Genomic DNA, 12553 nt, shown 5'->3' on the forward strand with positions numbered 1-12553 from the left:
CTTTTAAAAAGTAATACTTTTAAAGTCCAAGTTAAAAATCATGTGCTACAAAGATACATTTTTTTGAAAATATCTGTGGAAAATAGTATTGCATCACTATCACTGTTTTTTTTCTGATTTTGATAACTGTATTGTGGTAAAAGAACTCTTTGTTTTTAAGAAATACACATAGAAAAAATATATATGTGTATATATATGTGTGTGTCTATATATATATATATTTTTTTTTATTTGTTTGTTTTGTTTTGAGACAGTCTCGCTCTGTTGCCCAGGCTGGAGTGCAGTGGTGCGATCTTGGTTCACTGCAACCTCTGCCTCCTGGGTTCAAGTGATTCTCCTGCTTCAGCCTCCCAAGTAGCTGGGACTACAGGTGCATGCCACCATGCCCAGCTAATTTTTGAATTTTTAGTAGAGACAGGGTTTCACCATGTTGGCCAGGATAGTCTCAATCTCTTGACCTCTGATCCACTCGCTTTGGCCTCCCAAAGTGCCAGGATTACAGGTGTGAGCCACCGCACCCGGCCAGAAATATTTATAAGTAAAAAGATATCATACACAAAACTCCAACAGAATGTGAGGTATATATGTGTATGCATTTTCAGACACATGCACAGAAGAAATCAAGGATAAAGCTAATAACATGTTGGGGAATTTGGATGAAAGATATCTGGGACGTTTTGTGCTGTTCTTGAAACTTTTTTGCAAGTTTCAAATTGTGTCAAAATTTAAAATTAAAAAATTACAAGCATCAATGGGTTAGCCTGTAGCAGTTTCAGTAGATGGGTGAACTTTACTTATCCTTGTCCCTGCTGGACCACATGACCAACTTCTGTGTCTCCAGCATAGCCCTTCGCAGATAGTATGTGCTCCTAAAGTTTATTGAATGAATGGATGATTTCATGAATAATGTTGGGGAGTGAAGATGAGGAAAAGAAAAATGTCTTTCAAGTACATAGTGCTAAAAAGAAGGGAAGGAAAGGAAATTCATTAGAGAGAAGGATGGCATTTGGGAGGTCAGTGTGGTTTCATACTGCTGACACAAACTCAACAGAGGCAGAGATTAGAGGTACGGGCAAGTAGGGGGATAATTGATACAGGGAAGCCCCTGATGGGACAGCAATAGCACAAATCCAAAACAGAAGTCGATCAGGCTAGAAAAAGAATAACTTGTCCACTGAAACATTGGGGAAGATGCAATACGATGTGGTGCAGATGAATTGGAAGTGGACAAGGTGGCAGTACATTGAGAGAGTTCCTATACAATTCTGTTCAGACCCTTCAACAGCTCCCATTCGTCTCTATGGGTAAAAACCAAATCCTTAAAAAGCCCACAAGCCCTATCATCGTCTGCCTCAGAGACTGTCTGACCTTGTTGCCTGCCCCCCTTGCTTACTGCTCTCCCTCCCACGTGGTAGACGTGCTCCCCACATAGTGCCTTTTTCGCTGGCAGTTCCTTCCCTGCATACCTGCCTTTATCTCCCTGACTTCAAGTCTGTGCTCAAATCTCGCCTTTTCATCAAGGCCCACCATGACCACCCGACTCAGTGCAACTCTCCTGTTCTACTTCTGTTCTACCAGGCCAGGTTCCTCCCTACTCTTTCCTGCCAATAATTATGAGCCTTTTGCAAATGTTGTCATTCTCTTGTGCATTATGTTTAGTGTTGGACTCTCACCCCACCAACACGTAAGCTTGTATTGGCAGGGATTCTGTCTTGTTTGGTTCACTTCTGCATCCCTGACACCTAAAACAGTACCTGCCACATATTAGGCACTCACATATTTGCCTAATATTTGCCACATATTTGAATTAAAGAAAACATGAATGAACAAATGATGGCTTCTACTTTTTCCTCTGAAGTGACTCAAAATGAGAGTAGTGATAGACATGTGAGCTTGAAGAGTTGAAGAAGACTGAAATTGACTTAGTGGATGCTGGGGAAGTCTGAAGCTGCCTAGAAAGAGAAGGGGATGGGCAGTAGAGCTGACGGTTGAACAAGGCTGGAGCTAATGAACATGGGCCTGTATGATGGAGTGATTTTTCTCTACAAGGGCTTAGCAGACCACATAAAAAGACACTGGGCTTGATCCGGGGTCAAGGGTTTGCCAGGTAGAGCATGATAGAATATGAACTTAAGAAAATTGAGAGTATCAGTAAAGGAATGGTTTAAAATAATTTTTCATGTATTCAAGACATGTAGAAAGAAGGAGAGGTAGGGGCTAATACCTTGAGAAAAGATAGAGAGGTCAGGTGTTCTTCATCTCTTGATGAGGTTGGATAACACATGAAATGAGAACAAAGGAATGAAAATTCCAGACAGAGATGATGTTCCTTACTTAAACTCAGTGAGGCCTTCACCACATGCCTCTGTAGTTAGTTTCTCAGCCTTCATCAATACTTTTAGGATTAATTCTTGGTTTCTGTCTTCCTGCCAAACTATAGCCCTATGAGAACAGATATTTTGTTTGTATTATTCAGTTACAGTCCTGGTGGCCTTCATAGTATCAAGCATATAGGAGATGCTCAGTAAATGTTTGCTAAGGAAATGAATGAATTGATCAATGTGATTATGGCTTGAGACCATGGAGTGGGGAAAAGGGGCCAGGATGTGGTCTTGAGCTTGATGACTGAAGGACAGGGTTGAGGCCTAGACAGACTGAGAAAAGCGGTGGATATATAACCCAGGGTGATGTTGGGGCTTATAGGGAGACATCACCAAATCCTAAAGTTTTTGATAAATGTAGGCAATGTCCAGAATATGGGTCATTCATGGAAATGTTGAAGATCTGTCATCAACCCCAGAGAAAGAAAGATTTTGTGGGAGAGTAGAAAGCCAATGGTTTGGAAGAAACAACAATGAAAATATGTCTTCAGGTCTTTGTGACATCTGGAATCTGAGAAGCAGCCTCAACTTGGAAAAGATACACAGGAGAAGCAAAGGCCTTGGAGAAGGGCTTAGCTGAAGGTGGAGGGGTAGGTGGTGGAGAGGCTGAAGCTATAAAGAATCTTGTTTTCCATAGTTTGATTCTCTGTGTTGAATACAGAGGAAAGAATCAGGGGAGCTAAGGGGGTTGAGTGAAGGCATAGGAAGCACAGAGCACCCTGGAATCGATATTCTCTTATTTTACATTTTCTTTTCTCTCTCTTTTATAAATAAGAAAAGAGACAAAAATCAACATACTGGAATGGCTATGAACAGGGCTTAGGGTTTGTAAAATAAAGAAGTTTCTAAGTCTTTAACTCCAAGCTGTCCTTTACCTCTGTGGCCACCACTCCTACTTTCTTCTCCACAATGGCTTAAAAATTCACATGAACCTGGCTGGGCACAGTGGCTCACACCTGTAATCCCAGTACTTTGGGAGGCCGAGGCGGGTGGATCACGGGGTCAGGAGGTCAAGACCATCCTAGCTAACACGGTGAAACCCTGTCTCTACTAAAAATACAAAAAATTAGCTGGGCATGGTGGCAGGCACCTGTAATCCCAGCTACTCGGGAGGCTTAGGCAGGAGAATCGCTTGAACCCGGGAGGTGGAGGTTACAGTGAGCCGAGATGCGCCATTGCACTCCAGCCTGGGCGACAGGGTGAGATTCTGTCCCAAAAAAAAAAAAAAAAAAAAAAAAATTAAAGGTTCCCACGCTAACTATTATTAGTGTTATAACAAAATAGACAGTGAGGATAAAGAAGAAATGGAGCCACTCTGATGTTGGTGATTGCTATCTCCACCTCTCTTTCAAGGAGCCCTAGCACCTGCAAGCCTTGAGGACATAGTGACTCACTCTTCCAGGGAAGCCCTCAGGGATCTTGTTGTGGGGAGAGTGAAAGAAAGGGGAGGCTGGTTTTCCAAGGCGTGTGGCTGAATTGAAAATTGCAGCATTGTTTATTATGGTTTCAAAATATTGTAAAGTGATGCCCATGTACTCTTTATTAATGAAAAGCATTATTTTAATGATTTAAATTTTAAGAACAAGAGGGATTGCAAATAAAGTGTTTTTAATATCTTTGCTGCCTCTGCCATTTCTGCAAAGCCTACGTTTGTTAAGTTGTTAAGTAAAATGCTAGTTGATGTCTAGTGATATTTGAAAATTGAAAATAGAAGCAGGAATGCTTCTGGAGGAGAAAAAATGTTGTGTAACAAATATGGTTTCTCTATTTAATTGTTCATTCAACAATTATTTATTGAGCACCTGCTATATGCCAAGCAATGTTCTAGGCAGTGGGAATATAGCAGTGAAATGGTACACAGGGTCTCTGCCCTCATGGAGCTTTCATTCTTTGGGAGAGACAGATAATACATGGGTAAATGTTAAGTGCTGGTGTACGTAAACAGGCAACTAAAAGTGCTAAGAAGAAAACAAAAGCTGCTCAAAGAATTTAGTAAAGGAATGGATGGGAGTCTCTTTTAGAGGAGAGGACATCTGAGCAGAGATCTTGGTGAAGGACAGGAATAAGTTTGGGTTCACTGAAATGTGATAGGAGGATAATGGAGGGCTTGGAGTTGAGGATCAGCGGATTTGTGGCATGACTTAATTTATGTTTTTAAGAGGTCACTGTTTGATGCATGGAAGGTGCTTTATGGGGAGAAGGGTGAGGTGAGGGCACATGGAAGCAGGGAGACCAACGTTTTCCTTGCTCAGAAGAAAGATGACTGTGTTAGTTCATGTCCTCCTAGAAGAGCCACCAAGGCAGGATTAACTGTACCAGGATTTTGTTAAGGAAAAGGAGAGAGGGAAGGAAGGGAGGTTAAGTTAGTTGGGAGTGCAATCTAAGAACATTTCAGCAAGGCCATCAGAGGAGCCCCAGATCTCCCAGGAACAGGCAGGCCTACCTTAATATTCCTGGTGCATTGTCACTGGTTGGGTTAAGCCCTTTGAAAGTGTCCCCTCACCCTCGCCCTGCATGGCATGGATGGATTGCAGGACTTAACAGCTAGGCCCTTGTTCAGCTTCATCCCCTGCAGCAGAAGAATGAGGAGGTACATCTTCTGTTTGCCACAACATTGGTGACTGGAACAGAGTGATAGATGAGAAGTGAGAAGCTGTGAGGTTTGGGGTATATTTTTATGAGAAAGCAGACTGGACTTATGATCAAAGGGTAGGTAGAGTGTGAGGGAAAGAGAAGAGTCAAAACTTTACTTCTAAGCTTTTGACCTGATTGTCTGGCTGAATAGTGTTGCCATGAAGGAGCCTGGGGGAGGAATGAGCTGAGGACCTGCCAATTTCAAGAGTTGTTGCTCCTCCCAGCGGTCCCAAGATTGTGATTATTATTCACTTTTGATTCCCCTCTCCCTTCCTACAAAAAGACTGGAGGAGCTTCTTTCTGTGTTGGACATAGAATGGAATAATGGAAACAGATAAAGAGATATTGGTTGTCTGTATATTTCCAAGGCTCTGTGGCAGGTGTAATTTGGAATTTTCTAAGGGTAAAATCACTGTTTAATTTACCTTGATAGATGATCTGGGGTCATTCGCTTTGTTTTAGGTTGTTTTTGTCCTATGAAATTAAAATTAGTCTGAATTCCTGGGCTACTGTTTGGAAAGTTTAAAGTGTTTCATGCCATTACAGAAAAGGTACTTGAGGTATAAGATGGCAGATTTTTGAATACAGGTCACACAGAGATTGTGGGAGCCATACAGGGGTTTGAATTTAAAGAAAGCCCAAGAAATACCATTTGACCCAGCCATCCCATTACTGGGTATATACCCAAAGGATTATACATCATGCTGCTATAAAGACAGATGCACACGTATGTTTATTGCAACACTATTCACAATAGCAAAGACTTGGAACCAACCCAAATGTCCATCAATGATAGACTGGATTAAGAAAATGTGGCACATATACACCATGGAATAAAAAAGGATGAGTTCATGTCCTTTGTAGGGACATGGATGAAGCTGGAAATTCTACATCATTCTTAGCAAACTATCACAAGGACAGAAAACCAAACACCACATGTTCTCACTCATAGGTGGGAACTGGACAGTGAGAACACTTGTACACAGGGTGGAGAACATCACACACCAGGGCCTGTCATTGGGTGGAGGGAAGGGGGAAGGATAGCATTAGGAGAAATATCTAATGTAAATAATGAGTTAATGGGTGCAGCAAACCAACATGGCACATGTATACCTATGTAACAAACCTGTACGTTGTGCACATATATCCTAGAACTTAAAGTATAATTTAAAAAATGTTAAAAAGCCCAAAAGATAAGACTTATTACATGGCCTTTGACATATTCAGTAATTTTAAGCACACCTAACTAGGTGAGTAGTTATAAGACAGCATTGTCGGTTCTTCACATTTATTTCATAAGGGGTACTACTTACTGCAAGCTGTATTGCTAAAGAGCTGAATTAGGTTTATTATGTATGTTTATGTAAAACTTAAAATAATTAAACCATTCTTCACATTATTGTGGTTTTAAACATCTACTTTGCTTATGCCCTAATTCTCACATTCTTTTTAAACAAACAGTGTGTGTTGATTCCCTCTACCACATGCCAGGCCCTGTCAGGTGCTGAGGAAACAGGATAATAAGAAGTCTAATCCCTCTCTCCTATAAATTGCAGTCTTTAACTGACCATCCCACAGTTCTCTATGTGTCATCCTTCCCACGCGTATCAGACAGAACTAGTCTTTGCACCTTCGCACCTGCAGCATCTAGCACCGCACCTGGAACAGAGTCGTGGCTCAGTATGTGCCAGATGATGGGGTGTACCAGCTGGGCTGGCTTGCCATCTCTTCAGGACAGATGCTGTCTCTGCCAAGCGGCCAGTCAGATGTTTGAAGTCTGGGAGCTTGCAAGAGTGGTACAAATCTAGATCTACTGTCCCTGGACAGGCCTTGTTTGTTTTACAAGGAAAGGATTACTCATAGATTTGAAGACTTTAGTCCAGTTCTACCACTGTCGTCCCAAACAAAAGCTGGAAAATTGAATTTGAGAAACACAAATGTATCAGTGTGACAATGGGAAAACTTTTTGAAACTTTGAGTACATAGAACCTTCCAAAAGGATTTTAGTGTAGAATAGAATTAATAAATAATAGAGCCTCTGAAGATAGTAATTGTTGGTAGAAGAATAAAATAAACTTATCTTATAATAATTGCCCCCAAGGAAAATGCATCTTATCCCGATAGAGATTAGGGAATTGCAGGAAAAAAATATGTACATGTGATAAACGGAAATACATGTAGATATATATGTATGTATATAAACACACACATATATGTAGATTTATATATATGTAGATTGACTCGGTTTACAATGAAATAAGCTGAAACTGCCATTTTCAGGACTTTGTTAACATAGGTTTTTGCTTCTTTAGTTCAGAATTAGAGTATAAGAACATTTGCTAGGACTTTAGTGCATTATTTAATCAAGTGAATGTGATTAAGAAGAAAAGTCCTGCATGAATGCTTAAATACCTCTTTAAAAAATAAAGGCAAACCTTTTTTTAGTTGAACATTGAAGTTGATCACATATAACTAAAAGGCAAAGGAACACCCGGATCAGCACAGGAAAAAACAGGCTTAGCTTGCAACTTGAGAAATTTAAGATAGTTATAGGAATGCATTTTTACTAAAAACCATTGCTAAATCAATGCAGGCAAATGAGGATCTATCCTGGTTCTTCTCACCTGAGAGAAGATTAGACCACCTTTCTTGGTAATACAGCCTCAGGTTTGTGTGTTCTCACTGAACACAAACAATAGGCCAGCTGACCTTTCACATTCCCACCCAATCCTGCAATTCAGCTTCATACCTCCCCTTTCAGCACGGCTTTCCAAACAGTAGCCAGGACTTCTCGTACTATTGAAGTATTGTCACTGTAAAAACTCACAGCGTGCCGGCAGGTATTTGAGAGGATTGTGATGATGTTTTCTAAGAGTTTATTTAAAACTAGAGCCCTTAATCAGTTTCTATTCATTCCTCTTTATAGTTTAACTTTCTGTTAGGTGGAACCATATGAAATTGCCATCTCTGCAGGTCACAAAGATCAAATATCTGAAATTACATATGGTCAATCTATAGCTGAAAATATATCAGTGTTTTCTGTATATTTTGTATTTTGCTTGGATTATTGTGCATTATTTTGTTTTGTTTTGTTTTTCAGCAATTGGGAGCAGTAGTTTCAGCCCACGACCAACTCACCAGTTCTCTCCACCACAGATTTACCCTTCCAAGTAAGATGTATTTTTCTCTTAATCAATAAATAACTTCTCTGAGTAGACTTTTATTTATTTCAAGTCATGTCTGTGCCCACATGTTCCATCTTAATTTAAATGAAAGTGCATTTCATAGAGATGTAAATATATTGACACAAATTTATTTTGAGCATCATGTAGTGGAGACACTGAAGTATTTCAGTGTTTTGTCAATTCTGTGTGAAAGTTTTACTTTAAGATACAATATTTAGCTGGAATTCGTGATGTGGTTGTTAATCGGTTTGCATGTTTCCATCTAATGCATGGTCTTTCTATTTTCTGTCATTTCTGACAAATAGCAGACCATACCCACATATTCTCCCTACCCCTTCCTCACAAACTATGGCTGCATATGGGCAAACACAGTTTACCACAGGAATGCAACAAGCTACAGCCTATGCCACGTACCCACAGCCAGGACAGCCGTACGGCATTTCCTCATATGGTGAGTAACCTGCTATTATAGTGGTGCTATTATCGCGTGGGCAGGCATGTATTAACATATTTGAGTGGTACTTGAAGACCCAATTCTCGGCCAGTTTAGAAAGTGTTGTCACCTTCTGTGTCTAAATTCTTAGTGTGATTGTTTCTAATGAGCCTTATAAGAACTGGCAGCTCCTTATCTTGAGGTCAGAGGTAGCGAAAAGATTGTGNGGACAGTGAGAACACTTGTACACAGGGTGGAGAACATCACACACCAGGGCCTGTCATTGGGTGGAGGGAAGGGGAAGGATAGCATTAGGAGAAATATCTAATGTAAATAATGAGTTAATGGGTGCAGCAAACCAACATGGCACATGTATACCTATGTAACAAACCTGTACGTTGTGCACATATATCCTAGAACTTAAAGTATAATTTAAAAAATGTTAAAAGCCCAAAAGATAAGACTTATTACATGGCCTTTGACATATTCAGTAATTTTAAGCACACCTAACTAGGTGAGTAGTTATAAGACAGCATTGTCGGTTCTTCACATTTATTTCATAAGGGGTACTACTTACTGCAAGCTGTATTGCTAAAGAGCTGAATTAGGTTTATTATGTATGTTTATGTAAAACTTAAAATAATTAAACCATTCTTCACATTATTGTGGTTTTAAACATCTACTTTGCTTATGCCCTAATTCTCACATTCTTTTAAACAAACAGTGTGTGTTGATTCCCTCTACCACATGCCAGGCCCTGTCAGGTGCTGAGGAAACAGGATAATAAGAAGTCTAATCCCTCTCTCCTATAAATTGCAGTCTTTAACTGACCATCCCACAGTTCTCTATGTGTCATCCTTCCCACGCGTATCAGACAGAACTAGTCTTTGCACCTTCGCACCTGCAGCATCTAGCACCGCACCTGGAACAGAGTCGTGGCTCAGTATGTGCCAGATGATGGGGTGTACCAGCTGGGCTGGCTTGCCATCTCTTCAGGACAGATGCTGTCTCTGCCAAGCGGCCAGTCAGATGTTTGAAGTCTGGGAGCTTGCAAGAGTGGTACAAATCTAGATCTACTGTCCCTGGACAGGCCTTGTTTGTTTTACAAGGAAAGGATTACTCATAGATTTGAAGACTTTAGTCCAGTTCTACCACTGTCGTCCCAAACAAAAGCTGGAAAATTGAATTTGAGAAACACAAATGTATCAGTGTGACAATGGGAAAACTTTTGAAACTTTGAGTACATAGAACCTTCCAAAAGGATTTTAGTGTAGAATAGAATTAATAAATAATAGAGCCTCTGAAGATAGTAATTGTTGGTAGAAGAATAAAATAAACTTATCTTATAATAATTGCCCCAAGGAAAATGCATCTTATCCCGATAGAGATTAGGGAATTGCAGGAAAAAAATATGTACATGTGATAAACGGAAATACATGTAGATATATATGTATGTATATAAACACACACATATATGTAGATTTATATATATGTAGATTGACTCGGTTTACAATGAAATAAGCTGAAACTGCCATTTTCAGGACTTTGTTAACATAGGTTTTGCTTCTTTAGTTCAGAATTAGAGTATAAGAACATTTGCTAGGACTTTAGTGCATTATTTAATCAAGTGAATGTGATTAAGAAGAAAAGTCCTGCATGAATGCTTAAATACCTCTTTAAAAAATAAAGGCAAACCTTTTTTTAGTTGAACATTGAAGTTGATCACATATAACTAAAAGGCAAAGGAACACCCGGATCAGCACAGGAAAAAACAGGCTTAGCTTGCAACTTGAGAAATTTAAGATAGTTATAGGAATGCATTTTACTAAAACCATTGCTAAATCAATGCAGGCAAATGAGGATCTATCCTGGTTCTTCTCACCTGAGAGAAGATTAGACCACCTTTCTTGGTAATACAGCCTCAGGTTTGTGTGTTCTCACTGAACACAAACAATAGGCCAGCTGACCTTTCACATTCCCACCCAATCCTGCAATTCAGCTTCATACCTCCCCTTTCAGCACGGCTTTCCAAACAGTAGCCAGGACTTCTCGTACTATTGAAGTATTGTCACTGTAAAACTCACAGCGTGCCGGCAGGTATTTGAGAGGATTGTGATGATGTTTTCTAAGAGTTTATTTAAAACTAGAGCCCTTAATCAGTTTCTATTCATTCCTCTTTATAGTTTAACTTTCTGTTAGGTGGAACCATATGAAATTGCCATCTCTGCAGGTCACAAAGATCAAATATCTGAAATTACATATGGTCAATCTATAGCTGAAAATATATCAGTGTTTTCTGTATATTTTGTATTTTGCTTGGATTATTGTGCATTATTTTGTTTTGTTTTGTTTTCAGCAATTGGGAGCAGTAGTTTCAGCCCACGACCAACTCACCAGTTCTCTCCACCACAGATTTACCCTTCCAAGTAAGATGTATTTTCTCTTAATCAATAAATAACTTCTCTGAGTAGACTTTTATTTATTTCAAGTCATGTCTGTGCCCACATGTTCCATCTTAATTTAAATGAAAGTGCATTTCATAGAGATGTAAATATATTGACACAAATTTATTTTGAGCATCATGTAGTGGAGACACTGAAGTATTTCAGTGTTTTGTCAATTCTGTGTGAAAGTTTTACTTTAAGATACAATATTTAGCTGGAATTCGTGATGTGGTTGTTAATCGGTTTGCATGTTTCCATCTAATGCATGGTCTTTCTATTTTCTGTCATTTCTGACAAATAGCAGACCATACCCACATATTCTCCCTACCCCTTCCTCACAAACTATGGCTGCATATGGGCAAACACAGTTTACCACAGGAATGCAACAAGCTACAGCCTATGCCACGTACCCACAGCCAGGACAGCCGTACGGCATTTCCTCATATGGTGAGTAACCTGCTATTATAGTGGTGCTATTATCGCGTGGGCAGGCATGTATTAACATATTTGAGTGGTACTTGAAGACCCAATTCTCGGCCAGTTTAGAAAGTGTTGTCACCTTCTGTGTCTAAATTCTTAGTGTGATTGTTTCTAATGAGCCTTATAAGAACTGGCAGCTCCTTATCTTGAGGTCAGAGGTAGCGAAAAGATTGTGTGGTTCGTATGCCTTCTGCTCTCATTTTTCTCCATTTATATCTCAACCCTGAATTTGCCATTTGAGCACTGGGCTATGGAATCCAAGATATTTTTGTGCATATTTGTGATAAAACGTCTGTGAATGAAGTCTTTGGGGGTACAGATTCATTTCCTATTTATCAGATGCCTAGCTGTGATTAGGGACGTATAAGTAGAATTCAACAAACTCTTGCTTTAAACTCAAGGGTGGTAATAGTCTCAAATTTCAGCATTATCAACCATTAGGAAAAGTGATCTGTATATCACTGCCTGGACTGCACTTTGAAGAGGCAAATCAGGAAACATTTAAAGCTCACATGAACATTTGTTCCTTCCCACCTGGAGATTATCTTTATCTTGGTGTAATTTAACTCACTTGTTACGGGTCAATACCCATAAATTAAAAATAAATCCAACAAAATCTCAAAGCTTAATTAAAAAAAAAATCTCAGAATTTCAAAATACATTTTCTTCCATTAAATTGTCATTGCAATTCTAAGTAGATTGAGCTGAATAGAAACACTTGAATTATTGGCATTTTATTAAGAAAAGAATAAAACTGGCCGGGCACGGTGGCTCAAGCCTGTAATCCCAACACTTTGGGAGGCCGAGATGGGTGGATCACGAGGTCAGGAGATCGAGACCATCCTGGCTAACACGGTGAAACCCCGTCTCTACTAAAAAAAATACAAAAAACTAGCCAGGTGTGGTGGCGGGCACCTGTAGTCCCAGCTACTCGGGAGGCTGAGGCAGGAGAATGGCGTAAACCCGGGAGGCGGAGCTTACAGTGAGCTGAGATCC

The 12553-nt window shown here is 39.8% G+C and overlaps 1 protein-coding gene across 1 annotated transcript in view; it reads left to right on the plus strand.

The window, feature by feature from the left end:
• EYA1 (EYA transcriptional coactivator and phosphatase 1) overlaps positions 1 to 12553 on the plus strand; it is a 167231-nt gene that overhangs the window by 31155 nt on the left and 123523 nt on the right. Inside the window, exons 5-6 of the mRNA XM_017872729.1 lie at positions 8116 to 8185; positions 8506 to 8651. Of these exons, the coding sequence (XP_017728218.1) occupies positions 8116 to 8185; positions 8506 to 8651 (216 nt within the window). The remainder of the gene's footprint in view (positions 1 to 8115; positions 8186 to 8505; positions 8652 to 12553) is intronic.

This window comes from Rhinopithecus bieti, unplaced genomic scaffold (assembly GCF_001698545.2).
Source record: "Rhinopithecus bieti isolate Rb0 unplaced genomic scaffold, ASM169854v2 scaffold_6536, whole genome shotgun sequence".
Taxonomy (NCBI): Eukaryota; Metazoa; Chordata; class Mammalia; order Primates; family Cercopithecidae; genus Rhinopithecus; species Rhinopithecus bieti.